At 39.4% G+C, this 17,342-nt stretch overlaps 1 protein-coding gene across 5 annotated transcripts in view; it reads left to right on the forward strand.

The window, feature by feature from the left end:
* The first annotated feature begins 672 nt into the window (after positions 1 to 672).
* The window catches only part of SETDB1 (SET domain bifurcated histone lysine methyltransferase 1), a 30,170-nt gene continuing 13,500 nt past the window's right edge, over positions 673 to 17,342 (forward strand). For 3 of the 5 annotated variants that reach the window (XM_068540737.1, XM_068540732.1, XM_068540736.1), the window contains exons 1-8: positions 808 to 958; positions 1,879 to 2,149; positions 2,845 to 2,996; positions 13,737 to 13,771; positions 14,715 to 14,814; positions 15,575 to 15,700; positions 15,868 to 16,069; positions 16,750 to 16,823. In XM_068540737.1, the coding sequence (XP_068396838.1) occupies positions 1,890 to 2,149; positions 2,845 to 2,996; positions 13,737 to 13,771; positions 14,715 to 14,814; positions 15,575 to 15,700; positions 15,868 to 16,069; positions 16,750 to 16,823 (949 nt within the window). In that variant the 5' untranslated portion in view covers positions 808 to 958; positions 1,879 to 1,889. Of the gene's footprint in view, positions 735 to 807; positions 959 to 1,145; positions 1,233 to 1,878; positions 2,150 to 2,844; positions 2,997 to 13,736; positions 13,772 to 14,714; positions 14,815 to 15,574; positions 15,701 to 15,867; positions 16,070 to 16,749; positions 16,824 to 17,342 lie in introns of those variants that run through there. The other 2 variants (XM_068540734.1, XM_068540733.1) reach the window with 2 other exon arrangements.

Consider the following 17,342-nt stretch of genomic DNA (forward strand, 5'->3'; position numbering starts at 1 on the left):
CTAATAAAAATGGGAGAAAGTACATTATTTTTTTACTCAGATTCCATTTTGGGGAATCTCTTTCACAGAAATTAAAGTACTACTGCAAACGGATGTTAATGTTTATTGTTGAGTTATTTGTAGTGCCTAAAAATTGAAAACAATCTAAATTCCTAAATATGGTTTAGCCATATTATGAAATATTATGCAACTGTTAAAAAGACAACTTTTATCCTTTTTATTGACTTCATGTGATGTCCACATGTTAAATGAAAACAAAACATAACAAAAAATCCACATGTTTGACCTTGTACACCCAAGCCTAGAAAAGTAAGCTGTTTTATCTCAAAGGAGCAAGGGATGGTTAAGTGATGGGGTGGAGAGGAAATTTTCATATTTTTCTTATTACATCTTAATATTCGACTTGTTACAATTTGTACAACTTACGTAATAAAACAAACTCAAGTAAAAGTGAGAAACAATTCTAAACCTAAGAGTGCTTGCCAACTGAGCCTTTACACAATAAACTTAGTATTGCTGCCACCAGTTGGGGGTGGTGGAAGAGGCGGAGCTTCTGTAGTATACTCTAGGCCACGCCCACTTTACCCGGCCAGTCGTTTCTCACGTGTGCCCTGGAAGGCTCTGCCTCGACGCATGCGTACTCGCCTGAGTTTGCCCAGCCTTTGAGGGGCGCCCTGCACCTTTGGGTTTGACCCCGTCAGGCTACCGTCGCGACGACCGGAACGGCACCTCAGGTTTGCTTCCGGCGTCTTTTTTTTTTTTTTTTTTTTTTTTTTTTTTTTTTTTTTGCTTCCCCTTCCCTCCCTCACGCTTCTTCCCCTCCCCCTGCTCCCTTTTCCCTTTGGTTTCGTTCTTTCCTACCGAGGCCGACCCCTGAGTCGTGAGTCTGGGCTCTGGTTGGTGAGAAAGAGCCATCATAGCTGGAAGCTGGGAGGTGTGGGAAATACTGTTAATTGAGGTATTTGGAGACCAAGGGCTTGTATGGAATGTTTTGTTTGTGGTAGGAGGTCGGGCGAGGGTGGGAAGGAGGTCTTCCCCGGGAGACTAGCGGGGGCGGGGTTGAGCTGGCTTTGCGGGTGGGTGGGACGCACCCCTAAAATGGATAGCGCGGGGGTGGGGCGGTGTGTGGGCCAAAGAAAAATGGAGGCAGTGAGAACTGGCGCTGGGGTCGCACGGCGTTATGGCATCAGTTTTGCTTTAACCGTTTGATCGAAAAAGCAGTTAACACCAATGTGAGTTGTATGTGGGAGTATTTGAATTGTCGATTTTAGGTAGCCACGTTTTTATTCCCAAATTGCTTTATTTCCTTTTGCTTTGGGGAAACCTCTTTGCTGCAAGCTTTTGTGTCCTTAAGTATTATAGACTTTTCAAACAGGAAATTTCCACACAAAAGCAAAGTAATGTAAGGGGAAAAGTAATTAAAGAGAAAACAACGAATTAGGGAGTTGTAGACCAAACCCTCCCCTCCAGGTGGGGAGTATTTGTTCAAATTAGGCAGAGCGTGCAAACAAAGATTTATCTCATTAGTCAGTTAAAGAACACAGACCACAGAAATATCTTCCTCAATAAATTGGTTCTCTTCAGTTTCCTAAAACATTATTTTCGGTAGCTCCCTGTTGCGTAATATATGTCTTCCGTGCCCTCTCAAACTTTTACATTTTATTCAGGCCGATAGTCTATAGCCTACAGGAGATGAGAACTCTACAAAATCTCAGCTTCAGATACTGGAGAATGGGGAAAGAGAACATAGAATTAAACCTAACTACGTATATTTGAGTAACAAGTAGCGGAGTAGGAATGAGTTTTATTAGGGGACTGAAATTCTCTATTGCAGTCATAATAACTCCAAAAGTAATTCTAGTTTCCTGCTCCATGTAGAGGACGACAGTATGTCCTCCCTCCCTGGGTGCATTGGTTTGGATGCAGCAACAGCTGCAGTGGAGTCTGAAGAGATTGCAGAGCTGCAACAAGCAGTGGTTGAGGAGCTGGGTATCTCTATGGAGGAACTTCGGCAGTTCATTGATGACGAACTGGAAAAGATGGACTGTATACAGCAGCGCAAGAAGCAACTAGCAGAGTTGGAGACGTGGGTAATACAGAAGGAATCCGAGGTGGCCCATGTTGACCAGCTCTTTGATGATGCATCCAGGTAAGAACCACGTAGGAAATAGGAGGAAATCTACCTATTGGCAGACATTTTTAAAGTAGTATAATTGTTCATGACATTGTGCACTTTGTACTTTAGAAGGTACAGATATGTAGAACCTTACTCTTCCTCAAGGGTTAAGGACCATAATCTGACCTCACAACCACCCATATAATATAATATTCATCTATCAGAGGCTAATATGCTCAACAGTAGGCGAGTCCAAGTCTTGACTCCCTTCCCCTTCTTTATACTTCACTCTACTTCAGAGCAATTGTTTTGTTTTCTTAGTAGAATCATCTAGGGAGTGCATATTATAAAGACTTGCTGTTTTATGTAACTGAGAAGCTTTAATAAGTTCCTAGAGCCCTGTTTCTACTCCTAAACCCCCAGAAGATTTGTTTCTCCTGCCCTAGTTGTCACTTAGAACATATTTCCAAATAACAACAAGGTAAATAATGAGGTAAGGTTGAAAGGACCGTGCTTTGGGCTTATTTTGGATTTTTGAAGAACTAGTCTGGAAACCACTATTTAAACATTTTTCTATGGGATAAGCATTTAAAATTCAAAACAGAAACTCTTTGGAATATGGCCTGTTTAAATAGAGGTCAGTGTATACTGAAATATATATAAATTCTAATAGCTTTTACACCTGCTTCTGCTGGCTTTGACCTTTTCTACGTGTGTTCCAATATTAGGGCAGTGACTAATTGTGAGTCTTTGGTGAAGGACTTTTACTCCAAACTGGGACTACAGTACCGGGACAGTAGCTCTGAAGATGAAGCTTCCCGGCCTACAGAAATAATTGAGATTCCTGATGAAGATGATGATGTCCTCAGTATTGATTCAGGTAAGAGATGAGGCTATGGACAGGAAAGTCTCAGGATTAAAATTGAAACGTGGGAAGATGAGCAAATAGAAGATAAAAGAGAGGAGAAACCATTCTCACTAACTCCATATTCCTAACTGTTGGACTTGTCTGTTACAGAAAAAAAAAATAGAAGATTGTTAGTATTGATATCATAGATTTTCACTTCTTGCTACTTCCTGATTGAATTATTCTCCTTTCCCCATTCTATGTAACCTGTATTCTGAATTCCCTTGCTTTTCTTTATAGGTGGCATTAGCACCTATGTATATATCTCAAAACAGATTATTTGGTTTTGTCTATTCTTTAACAGTTTTTTGTTTGTTTGTTTTTAGTTTATTAATTTATTTTTGGCTGTGTTGGGTCTTCGTTGCTGCGCACGGGCTTTCTCTAGTTGTGGCGAGCGGGAGCTACTCTTTGTTGCAGTATGCGGGCTTCTCATTGTGGTGGCTTTTCTGTGTTGTGGAGCACAGGCTCTCTAGGCACACGGGCTTCAGTAGTTGTGACACACAGGCTCAGTAGTTGTGGCTCGCAGGCTGTAGAGCGCAGGCTCAGTAGTTGTGGCGCATGGGCTTGGTTGCCCCGTGTGACTTGGGATCTTCCCGGACCAGGGATCAAACCCGTGCCTCCTGCATTGGCAGGTGGATTCTTAACCACTGCGCCACCAGGGAAGTCCCTAGTGTGTAAGTCTTTTTTTTTTTTTTTTTTTTTTTAATTTATTTATTTATTGTTATTTTTGGCTGCATTGGGTGTTTGTTGCTGCATGTGGGCTTTCTCTAGTTGCGGCGAGTGGGGGCTACTCTTCGTTGCAGTGTGTGGGCTTCTCATTGCAGTGGCTTCTCTTGTTGCGGAGCACGGGCTCTAGGCGCGTGGGCTTCAGTAGTTGTGGCACGTGGGCTCAATAGTTGTGGCTCACGAGCTCTAGAGCACAGGCTCAGTAGTTGTGGCGCACGGGCTCAGTTGCTCCGCGGCATGTGGGATCTTCCCGGACCAGGGCTCGAACCCGTGTCCCCTGCACTGGCAGGCGGATTCTTAGCCACTGCGCCACCAGGGAAGTCCCGCTAGTGTGTAAGTCTTAATGTCCACGTTATATTTCATGTCTGTTGGATACTCCACCTAGGAGTGGAATTGCTAAGTCTTAGGTAAGTGTATGTTTGAGTTTTTAAGAAACCGCTATTGTGTTTTCCAAAGTGGCCATATCATTTTACATTCCCACTAGCAAAGTGGGATTGTAGCTTTTTTTTTGGCCATGCTGCGTGGCTTGTGGGATCTCTGTTCTCCAACCAGGGACTGAACCCCAGCCACAGCAGTGAAAGCCGGAATCCTAACCATTAGGCCACTAGGGGACTCCCTCACATTGTGATTGTAGTTGCATGTTCCTAAAGACATTGAGCATCTTTTCACATACTTATTTGCCATTTATGTATGTTCTTTGAGGAAATATCTATTCAAATCGTTTTGCCTTTTTTAAAAAATTGGGTTGTCTTTTTATTATTGACTTTTCTAAATCAATATATAAGTCTTCTGACTTACTATACTTTAGATACAATTCATTTATCAGATCTATTTTACAAACATTTTCCCAGATGTGGTCTTTTCATTTTCTTAATGGTGTCTTTTGAAGAATAAAAATTCTTAACGTAAGAGTTGAGGGTAGTTGGTTGGTTTGTTTTGCTTATGGCTATCCAGTTGTTCCACCACCATTTGTTGAAAAGACTATTCTTTTGGTATCCTTGTCAAAAATCAGCTGGCCATAAGTTGTATTTGAGGGTCACGTTGAACTAAATGTTTATTTTTATACCAGCACCACACTGTCTTAATTACTGTAGCTTTACAGTAAGTATTAAAATCACTTAGTGAAAGTCCTCCAAATTCATTTGTATTTCATATATAATCCAAATAAATTTTAGCATCAGCTTATCAGTTTCCTAGACGTTTTTTGTGGCTCCCTTAGGATTTTCTATGTATTAGACCATGCTGTCTGCAAATAGTCATTTTACTTCTTCCTTTCTAATCTAGATGTCTTGTGTTTTTCCCTTGCCTTATTATGCTTGCTAGAACCTCCAGTATGATGTTGAAAGAAGAGCAGACATCCTTTCCTTGTTCCTGATTTTATCAGGGAAGCATTTTATGTTTAGACATTAATTATGATGTGAGCTGTAGGTATCCTTTATCGGGTTGAGAGAAGTTGCTTCTATTCCTAGTTTGCTGAGAGTTTTTATAATAGCTGGATTCGATTTCAGATTTTGTCAGCTACTTTTTCTCTGTTGTCCTCAGGTGATCATATGGCTTTTGTCCTTTATCCTATTAATAGGATGTATTACAATAATTATTTTTTATATGTTAAACCAATCTTTTGTTCCTGGAATAACTCTCGCATCCCCACCCCCCACTTTGTCTTAGTGCATAATCCTTTTTATATGTTGCTGTATTGGATTTGCAGATGTTTTAACAATTTTTGCACGTATATTTGAGGGCTATTGGTTTGTAGTTTTATTGTGATATCTTTGGCTTTGGTAGCAGGTAATATGGGCCTTATAAGATGAGTTGGGAGGTGTTCCTTCCACTGAGTTGTGTGGAATGGTATTATTTCTTCCTTAAATGTTTGATAAATTAAGCAATGAGACCATCTTGGCCTGGACTTTTCTTTGTGGAAGGATTTTTTTTACATAAGCTTTTTAGTTTGGAATCATTTTAGATTTATGGAAAAATTGCAAAGGTAATAGAGAGTTCCTGCATACCTTTCACCAGTTTCTTCTAATGTTAATGTTACCATGGTATATATTGGTCAAAACTAAGAAACAAACATTGGTACATTACTTTTATCTAAACTCCAGACTTTATTCAATTTGTGGACTTTTTCTGTTCCAGGATCCAATCCAGGATATCACATTGAATTTATCGTGGGGAGATAAATCACTAATCCATTTTCTTTACCTGATATATCTATTTAGATTTTCTATTTCTTCTCAAGTTGATTTTGTTCATTTGTGTCTTTCTAGGAATTTGTTCACTTTATCAAAGTTGTCTAAATTATTGCCATAAAGTTGTTCATAGTATTCCCTTATGATCCTTTTTAATTTCTATAGGTTCTGTAGTGATGTCCCGTTCATTCCTGATATTGGTTATTTAGATCTCCTCTTTTTTTTCTTGATTAGTCTAGATACAGGTTTATCAATTTTTGTTCTTTTACAAGGAACCAGTATTGGGGATTCATTGATTTATTTTTGCTACTGTTTCTCTTTTCTATTTCATCGATTTCTACTCTGATCTCTATTTTCTTCCTTCCACTTTTTTTGGGTTTCATTTGCTCTTCTTTTTCTAGTTTCTTAAAGTCAAAGCTGAGACTATTGACTTTAGACCTTTCTTCCTTTCTAATATAAACATTTAAAGCTATAAATTTCCCTCTGAGCATTGCTTTGCTGCATCTCATAAATTTTTATATGTTGAATTTTCATTTTCATGTAACTCATAAATTTTAATTTCCTTTGTGATTTTTTTCTTTGACTTTGGGTTTCATTTTTAACCAGGCACTCTTGGGTCCTCTTTGCATATGCATATTTTAGCAGTTACCCAAAAATGTATAGAGAATTTATCTAAGCCTGTCTGTGGCTCTCACATTTTCAGAATCTCCTCGTTAAATTTACTGGTTTGCTGCTTACCCTAAACAAGAGCTACAACCTCAAATTAGCAAAGCTGCTTGTTACGGCTAGCACCTCAGTGATAAAGCTACAGTTTTTGCCCACCAAGCTAGAGGTGGAGCAGGGATGGGAGCTGCCCCAGGCAAGAGATCCATAGACTCCCACCTTTGTTACCAGAAGCTTTAGCAGTTTTTCAGGAATACTTATCAATCTATTGTTTGCCTTTGGTCAAATTTCCAGTGTCCTAAAATGATTTTTTTTTAAATTTTTTGGCTACATTGGATCTTCGTTGCTGCACACAGACTTCCTCTAGTTGCAGCGAGCAGGGGCTACTCTTCATTGCAGTGCATGGGCTTCTCACTGTGGTGGCTTCTCTTGTTGCAGAGCACGGGCGCTAGGCGCACAGGCTTCAGTAGTTGCGGTGCGTGGGCTCAGTAGTTGTGGCTCGCGGGCTCTAGAGCTCAGGCTCAGTAGTTGTGGTGCACGGGCTTAGTTGCTCTGCGGCGTGTGGGATCTTCCCGGACCAGGGATCAATCCCATGCATTGGCAAGGGGATTCTTAACCACTGCACCACCAGGGATGTCCTGAAATGATTGCTTTTGACAATTTTGTCTGGTTTTATACTTGTTTTCTGCATAGGGGGATTGTCCAATCTAGTCACATCACTATTACCAGAAGTGCTGTAGTTTTGCCTGTTTTTGAACTGTATAAATGGAATCTTAGACACTGTATGCATTCTTCAATGACTTCTTCAACATCATGCTGATGTGTGATGCTTGGTTCAGCTGCTACTGCAGTATGGTGTTCCATTATGTGAATATGCCACAGTTTATCTAGTCTCTGAAGAGTTGACATTTCATTTGTTTTCAGTTTTTTTGCAATTGTAAATAATGCCCTAAATATTCTTGTAAATGATTCTTGATGCACATGTGCAAGAATCTTTTTAGGTTATCCTAGGGTACTGTAAGATAGGATATGGAATTTTCAACCTTACTGGATAATTAGTGACCAAACAGCTTTCCAAAGTGGTTGTGCCAATTTATATTTATACCACCAGTGGCTGAGAGTGGCCTGTGTTCCACATCCTTGACAACACTTAGCACTGTCATTTTAAAATTTGATTTCCCTGTCTACAGATGAACTTGGGAATCTTTTCATGTGTTTGTGAGTCATCTGTAGGTTTTCTTTTTTATGTCCATGTATCTTGCTCATTTGCTCAACTTTTTTTTAATTCATAGGAAGTCTACCTATTATTCCTATAATTATAATTACTAATCCTTTGCAGTTATAAAATGCACACATCACTCCAAGCTTATGTTTTGTCTTTACTTTTTATGTTATTTGTTAATAAACAGAAGTTCTAACGTTAACATTTTCTTTTATGGTCATTGCTTTTTATATCCTTACTGCCCTGAGTCTATAAAGGTCTTCTTTTACATTGCCTTTGAAAGTTTCATAGTTTTGTCTTTCACATTTAAGTCTTAATTCCAAATGGAATTTATTTTTTGTGTAATATTCAAGGTATTTTCTTTTTTTATGTTGTTCTTAAACAGTTTTCCAGCACCATTATTGAAATGCCTCCCCTCCTATTGATTTACATTGCCTACTCTATCATAAATTATTTCCATATATTTGTGTGGGTTTGTTTCTGGACTTTCTGTTCTGTTTCACTGGTCTGTCATTTCCTCCTGTTTCTATAGAGCCTATCACTGTGGCTTTATAATATCTTTTAACTCTAGTAACCTCAGTTTCTTGTTCTTCTTCACAGATGTCTTGGTTCTTTTTCACCTGTTGTGCTTATATTTATATTTGAGAGTTAGCTTGTCATGTTCCCCATTTCCCCCCCCCCCACCAAGAAAAACTCCCAAACCATTGACATTATCACAAGATCAACTTAGGAATAGTTGATAAATTCATAGTATTTGACTCTCCTATACAAAGATCATTTATGTAGTCCTTAACATTTTTCAGGAGAGTTGATTAATTTTCTCCACGGAAAGCTTGCACGTCTTTTGTCAGATTTATTCCCAACTACCATTTTCAGTAGCCACAAAAAATATCTTTTTTAAGAAAATACATTTCCAACTAGTTGCTGCTGGTATATAGACATGCAGTTGACTTTTGCATATAGATTTTTGTATCTAGCAATCTTACTAAATTTTTATTTCTATGATTTCATTTAAGTTTTCTATGTAAACTGTCATCTGAAAATAATTGCAGTTTTTCCTCCTTTCCTATACTTATGGCAGATAAGTCTTGTTTTTCTTGTCATATTTCACCAGCTAAGACCTTTATTATAATGTTAAATGGGAGTGATGATGATGACAAGGACTTCCTTGTCTTGTGGCTTGTTTGGTGGTTTTTTTTGGTTGTTTTGTTTTTGATAGGTAAGAAGTGGATTTATTTAGAGAGAAACACAGTCCACAGACAGAGTGTGGGCCATCTCAGAAGGCGAGAGCGGCCCTTGTGGCTTGTTTTAAAGGGCATGTTTTCATCTTATACTATTAAGGCTGATAGCTTGTTACAGGTTTTCGAAGATGTCATTTGTCAGGTAACAGAACTTGTCCCGTATTCTCAGTTTGCTGGGAGTTTTTATCATGAGTAGATGTTGATTTTATTGAACATACCTTATATATCTAGTAAAATTATTATGTGGATATTTTTCTTTAAATCACTAAGTTTTCCAACCTTATAGTCCTTGGATGACTCCAACTAAATATATCTTTTTTCAACATTTCTGGATTTGTTGTGCTGATATTTAGGATTTTTGCATCTTCACTTTTATAACAGAGATAGGCCTATAATTTTTTTTTTTTTTTTTTTTGGTACTGCCCTTCTGTGATTTCAATATTGAGATTTTCGTGGCCTTGTAGAATGGAATAGGCAGTATTTCTCCTTTTAATTTTTGGGAAGTGTTTGCAAAATTGGAATTATGTATCCCTTGAGTGTTTGATAGAATTTGCCTGTGAAGCCATCTAGGAATCTATTTACTTTGCGCAAAGCTTTTCTATTTCTTTGAGTCAGATTTGGTAACTTGTAATTTTCTAGTAATTTATATTTTTTCTTAAGTATTTAATTTATTGGTGTAAAGTTTCTGCTTATATTTAGCAAAGCTGGCCATTTAATTCAGACCTTTCATGCAGATGACTATACTCCCTCATGCTCCCTCTGTCCTGTTCCTCACGTCTTAACTTGGTGACTTAGAGTTCTGGAGATGACTGATGGTAATAGTTGCACAGTGACATGAATGTACTTAATACCACTGAACTGTGCACTTAAAAATGGTTAAGGTGGTAAATTCTGTGTTATGTGTATTTTGCCACAATAAAAAAAATTGGGGGAAAAAAGAATCAGATTTGTAGGTCCTGATAGGGAATACTTTCCTAGTTATTTTAAGGGTGGAGATAAAAAGCAACATAAAAACTGCATGAAGGGGACTTCCCTGGTGGTCCAGTGGTTAAGAATACGCCTTCCAATGCAGGGGATGCAGGTTCAATCCCTGGTTGGGGAACTAAGATCCCACATGCCGTGGGGCAGCTAAGCCTGTGCGCCTCAACCAGAGAGCCCGCGTGCCGCAAACTACAGAGCCCACGAGCTCTAGAGCATGCACGCTCTGGAGCCTGTGCACCACAACTAGAGAATCCCGTGTGCCACAACGAAGAGCCCACGCACCGTAACGAAAGATCCTGCATGCCACAACAAAGATCCTGCATGCTGCAGCTAAGACCCGATGCAGCCAAAAATAAAAACAAAAAAACTGCATGTTGGGACTTCCCTGGTGGCGCAGTGTTTAAGAATCCGCCTGCCAATGCAGAGGACACGGGTTCGAGCCCTTGTCTGGGAAGATCCCACATGCCATGGAGCAAATAAGCCCATGCGCCACAACTCCTGAGCCTGTGTGCCACAACTACTGAAGCCCACGCACCTAGAGCCCATGCTCCACAACAAGAGAAGTCATTGCAATGAGAAACCCGCGCACTGCAACAAAGAGTAACCCCCGCTTGCCACAAATAGAGAAAGCCTGTGCGCAGCAACAAAGACCCAGTGCAGACAGACAGACATACATACATACATACATAAATAAATAAATTTATTTTAAAAAAAAACTGCATGTTGAGTGTGAGTAAAAGGATGAAGGCAGGCTAGAATACATATGTAACTTTGCAGAATATCTTTGGCTGCAAAAGATACTGTTAATATTGGTTATTTCTGAGGCAAGTAACGAGAAGCAGGGGTGGGAGGGAGACTTATTTTTGATTGTGTGTCCTTTTATAATGTTTGAATTTTTTACCACATGAACGTATCTAAATATATTTTAAAGGTAAAAATCCCTGCAAGATTAATAACCGTTCTTCCTTAATTTGTCCTCAAATATAGAACATGTGTTTTGAAGCCTTTTACAGTTGTGGAGTTCTAAGATAACAGGTATTAATCATATGCCATAGTCACAGTTCTTTGAGGAATGTGTGCACATGCACAGGTGTGTCTGTGTATTCTCTCCAAGGTTGAGTTCATATCAAATAAATAATTTCGTATCCTAACTTTTAAAACTTAATATATATCATTAGCATTGCCTCACGTTATTGAAGATTCTTTATGAACCTCATTTAGATATGTTGTAGTTTATTTAACTATTTTTGTTATTTTCAGAAATTTACATTGCTTTCCATTTTTGTTTTTATTTATTTATTTATTTTTGCTACTCCCCCCCCCCCCAGTTTTATTGAGATATAATTGACAAATAATACAGTATTAGTTTAAGGTATAAGACATAATGATTTGATATGTATGTTTATTGCAAAATGATTACCACCATTGCCTTCCTTTTTTTTTTTTAATTTATTATTTGGCTGCGTCAGGTCTTAGTTGTGGCTCATGGGATCTTCATTGCAGCATGCAGGATCTTTCGTCACAGTGTGCAGGCTTCTCTCTAGTTGTGGTGTGTGGGCTACAGAGCGCACAGGCTCAGTAGTTGCAGTGTGCAGGTTTAGTTGCTCCACAGCATGTGGGATCTAAGTTCCCCGACCAGGATCAAACCTGCGTCCCCTGCGTTGGAAGGCGGATTCTTAACCATTGGACCACCAAGGAAGTCCCCTCATTTTTAAATATATGCTATAAATATCTAAAATTTCACTGTACGATACAGTAGCCACTATCCACATGTGGCTATTTAAATTATGTGAAATGTGGGAATTCCCTGGCAGTCCAGTGGTTAGAACTCCACACTTTCACTGCCAAGGGCCCAGGTTCAGTCCCTGGTCAGGGAACTAAGATCCCGCAAGCCACGTGGTGTGGCCAAAAATAAAAAAATAAATTATGTGAAATGTGAAGCCTAGTATTTTCCAGAATGTATAAAGAACTCTTACAACTCAAGAGTAAAAAGACAAATGACCCAATTAAAAATGGGCAAAAGATTTGAATAGATATTTCTTCAAAGAAGATGTGAAAATGACCAATAAGTATATGAAAAGATGTTCAACATCATTAGTTGTTAAGGAAAGGCAAGTCAAAACTACTTCATACTTATTAGGATAGCTGTAGTTAAAAAGATAGACAGTAATAAGTGTTGACAAGGATGTGGAGAAATTGGAACCCTCTGAATTGCTTGTGGGAATGTAAAATGGTACAGCCAGTTTGGACAAATCTTTCAGTTCCCCAAAAGGTTAAACCTTATGGCCTAGCAATTCCACTCCTAGCCATATACCCAAGAGAAATGAGAACATATGCCCACATAAAAACTGATATTCAAATGTGCCTATCAACATTATTCATAATAGCCAAAAAGCGGAAACAACCCAAATGTCCATCAACTGATGAATGGATAAATAAAATATGGCATAGCCATACAATAGAATATTATTCAATCATATAAAGGAACGAAGTGCTGATAAATGTTGCAACATAGATGAATCTGATATGATGCACCACATATAATATGACTCCGTTTATATGAAATATCCAGAATAGGCAAATCCATAGAGACACAAAGTAGATTAATGGTTGCTGGGGGTTGTGGGAAGGGTGGAATGGGGAGTGAGTGCTAATGGGTATTTTCATCACTCCGAAAAGAAACCCCATACTCATTAGTGGGGTTTCTTTTCAGGGTGATGAAAATGTTCTAGAATTAGATAGTGATGGTGGTTGTACAACCTTGTGAATACACTAAAAACCACTGAATTAAACATTTTAAATGGGTAAATTTCTTGGTATGTGAATTATACCTGATTTTTAAAAATTTTTTAGTAAAATTTAAAATTCATTTCACGTGCTTAGTAGCCAAATTTTAACATATTGGACAGTGTAGATACAGAACATGTTTATCATGGCAGGAAGTTCTGTTGGACAGCACTACTCAAGAAGAAACATTTTTGCTTAATTCACTGACTATATTTCATTTTTCAAATCATTCAAATAACCCATAAATAAATTATTGTTATAAGAATTCAAATATTTGGGCTTCCCTGGTGGTACAGACAGTGGTTAAGAATCCACCTGCCAAAGCAGGGGACACGGGTTCGAGCCCTGGTCTGGGAAGATCCCACATGCCGTGGAGCAGCTAAGCCCATGTGCCACAACTGCTGAGCCTGTGCTCTAGAGCCCGCGAGCCACAACTCCTGAGCCCGTGTGCCACAACTACTGAAGCCCAAGCGCCTAGAGCCTGTGCTCCTCAACAAGAGAAGCCACCACAATGAGAAGCCCACGCACCGCAACGAAGAGTAGCCCCCGCTCGCCGCAACTAGAGAAAGGCCGCTCATAGCAACGAAGACCCAACACAGCCAAAAAATAAAAATAAACAAATAAATTTAAAAAAAAAGAATTCAAATATTTGAAAACCCCAAATCCCACAGAATGTCACCTGTCCCAGTACTTTATCCCCAGGTAAGCACTGTTACCTATTTGCTGTGTATCTTTCTGAATGCTTTTGGTACTTTCACATAGATATGTATATCTATATCTAGTTTTCAGTTGTTATCAATAATGTTTCCATGGTAATCCTGTTAAGTAGCTTAGTTCTTGATTTCTTGGAAATTCTTATGTGTAAGTCCCTTACCCTTACACTCAGAGTTTTTCTCATCTGTAGGTGATGCTGGGAGCAGAACTCCAAAAGACCAGAAGGTAAGTTGGGATGGGTAAGAGAAGGGTGAGAGATAAGACTATGAAAATGGGAGAAACTTTTGGCCTGACCATTCAGTCAGTTCAGCCATCAGCATATTATCATTCACCCTTCATAATCAGCCCTATGGGTTGCAGTTCTCTAATAGGTGTTAAAAGAATGCAAAAGTTTCTTATAGATGCATGCACTGAGTGCTATATGAATGTAGAATTTGGCAGTTAAATTAATCAAGGATAGCTTCCTAAAGCTGATTTCTGAACCAGATTTGTAAGAAAGGGCAGGTTTTGCCTGATAAAGTAACTATAAGCTTCTAAACATAACTCATTCTATTTTGCTTTTTAAAAGACAAGTTCTTATTCTCGAGAACTGGTGCTACATATATACAATGGAATATTACTCAGCCATAAAAAGAAACGAAATTGAGTTATTTGTAGTGAGGTGGGTGGACCTAGAGTCTGTCATACAGAGTGAAGTAAATCAGAAAGAGAAAAACAAATACTGTATGCCAACACATATATATGGAATCTAAAAAAAAAAAAAATGGTTCTGATGAGCCTAGGGTCAGGACAGGAGTAAAGACGCAGACGTAGAGAATGGACGTGAGGACACAGGGAGGGGGAAGGGTAAACTGGGATGAAGTGAGAGAGTGGCATTGACATACATACCCTACCAAATGTAAAATAGATGGCTAGTGGGAAGCAGCTGCATTGCACAGGGAGATCAGCTTGGTGCTTTGTGACCACCTGATGGAGGGGGATAGGGAGGGTGGGAGGGAGACGCAAGAGGGAGGGGATATGGCGATATATGTATACATACAGCTGATTCACTTTGTTGTACAGCAGAAACTAACACAACATTGTAAAGCAATTATATTCCAATAAAGATGTTAAAAAAGAACCGGTGCTACTATTTTAAAACTTGTTTCCCTCACCCCCTTCCTTACAGCTCCGTGAAGCTATGGCTGCCTTAAGAAAGTCAGCTCAAGATGTCCAGAAGTTCATGGATGCTGTCAACAAGAAGAGCAGTTCCCAGGATCTACACAAAGGTTAGAGTCAGGAGGCACCTTGGTATAGGTGTGGGCGTGAAATCCTACACAGAGATTTCATGGATAACTGGCTTTGTTTTAGCATTTCAGAATCCTTCTCCACCTCTGTTTGGTTCTTTTAACACCACAGATTTTCCTTGCTGTCTGCTTGTCTTTTCTCCCCCCGCTGAATAGCTTACGGGATCTTAGTTCCCCAACCAGGTATTGAACCTAGGCCCACGGCAGTGAAAGTGCGGAGTCCTAACCACTGGACCACCGGGGAAGTCCCTTGGCTTAAGTCTTTTGTCTGCTGGTTTTCTACTGTGTGATGGCTTTGTCCAAATACCTTTTTAGCTCCATGCTCGTGATTTCTTCTTCCAGATGAAGGTTAAAGAGAAGAGAGTAACTCAAACCCTTAAAAAGAGGTCTGAGGGAAGCTTTGTTTGTAGAGTGTGGCTGTTAAGAGATCCCTCCCAGGAAAATGTTTTATAAAATGCTACGTGGCATTTAATGAGTGGTAATTAATGTTATTAATAAGGAGTTGGAAATATTTGGTTAAAGTGAGATGGTCTTGAGTTACATGTGAATTTCAATTCAAGTTTTTCGTGTTAGCATAAACAGTTGATTCGGCTGTGTCTTACATTTCTGCCCTTGGCCAAGAGAGCAGTAAAAGTGGCTAAGGATCAAAAGATTACCCCACTTGCCCCAATAACCCAGTACTCTCTTTATTTTTCCATTCTTTCCCCAGTCTATGCCATATCTCTTTATGCTTTCTTCCTAGGAACCTTGAGTCAAATGTCTGGAGAATTGAGTAAAGATGGTGACCTGGTAGTTAGCATGCGCATTCTGGGCAAGAAGAGAACTAAGACGTGGCACAAAGGCACCCTTATTGCCATCCAGACGGTTGGTATGTTCAAGCTAGAGGAAGAACTAATGAAAGACAACCTGCAGGTCTCCAATGCTGATTGTTTCTTTTCCCCATAGCCTTGCCTTTTGTCTCTCACGTAGCAACCAGGATTCACACAGAAACTGATGGTTTTTAAAATTTTTTGTTTATCTTTCCCTTTTACTCAGGGCCAGGAAAGAAGTACAAGGTGAAATTTGACAACAAAGGAAAGAGTCTTCTGTCAGGGAACCATATTGCCTATGATTACCACCCTCCTGCTGACAAGCTGTATGTGGGCAGTCGAGTAGTGGCCAAATACAAAGATGGGAATCAGGTCTGGCTCTACGCTGGCATTGTAGCTGAGACACCAAACGTCAAAAACAAGCTCAGGTACCTGGACAGAGGATTGTGAAGAGAGTGGGAGCCGGGAGCACAGCACCTGCCCTGTTCAAGCCACAGTCCAGATCTCACAATTAGCTTTTGTGTTCTTAGTCCCCAGTGGCCAGAAACGCTTTCTTTGCCATGGAGTCATGTGGATGATTCTTTCTCGCTTCCCCCCCCCACCCCTTTTTTCTCCTTTTCTCAAGGAGAAAACTAGGTAGGGGAGAATAATTCAGATTGATTAATGGTTAGGGGGAATAGAGAATACATATAGAAGGAAGAAATGGAGACTAAATGTTTTTCAGCAGTGTAGGAATCCGACAGTGTAGTGAGAATAAATAGCTTTTGGGAAAGTGGGGATATGTTGGTTAGATTAAGGGAGAATTCTAATATTCTTTTCCATTATGGTTTATCACAAGATATTAAATATAGTTCCCTGTGCCATACAGTAGGACCTTATTGTTTATCCATTCTATATGTAATAGTTTGCATCTGCTAACCTAAGGGAGAATTCTTAACTCTTGGGGTGGGAAGAGAGAATAGTAGGAAGAAAGTAGTGCCCCAAACATCTTCCCTGGAGTGTGTCCTGTTTGTGATCCAGAGGCGTGGAAGCTATGATAAGATAATTTCTGTCGGTCATGTTAAATATCATAACCCCCAATCTTTCTACCATCACTCTTTCCTTATAGGTTTCTCATTTTCTTTGATGATGGCTACGCTTCCTATGTTACACAGTCTGAACTGTATCCCATTTGCCGGCCACGTGAGTGTCCCTCCTTTCTTCCTTAGTTCTATCCATTTCCTCCTTTACCTTGTATTTCTTCTTAAGACACCCAATTAAAAGGCCCTAATGTTTTTGGTGCTTTAGTCTCAAAGAGGATAAGTTTGATTAATGTCCTTTGAGAGTTGCAGTTTTATTTGCTTATCTCTAGTGCTGGGTCTTTGCAGCCAAAGAGTCAGACACTAGAAGATCATGACTGACCTTGAGTGGATGCTCATATTGTAGATGTCTTTTGATTTCATTTCTGAGTGATTTAGGTTTGAGAAGATATTACTTCTTTCCTAGTCTCATGCTTAATCTAACATTTGTATAAATCTGTAGTCTGCATAGTGCTCTCATAGCACTTTCTCATGGTGCTTTCTATAGAAGCTGTATTAGATGGGGGCTTCATAGTGTCCTCTATACTTGTGACTCTGGCTTGGGAGAGACTCTTAACAGAAGCGACTGTTTTTAATTGCAGAAGAGTCAACTAACATGGCTGTGTTTCCACATAACATGGCA

The sequence above is a fragment of the Eschrichtius robustus genome, chromosome 3, assembly GCF_028021215.1.
Source record: "Eschrichtius robustus isolate mEscRob2 chromosome 3, mEscRob2.pri, whole genome shotgun sequence".
NCBI classification, from domain to species: domain Eukaryota; kingdom Metazoa; phylum Chordata; class Mammalia; order Artiodactyla; family Eschrichtiidae; genus Eschrichtius; species Eschrichtius robustus.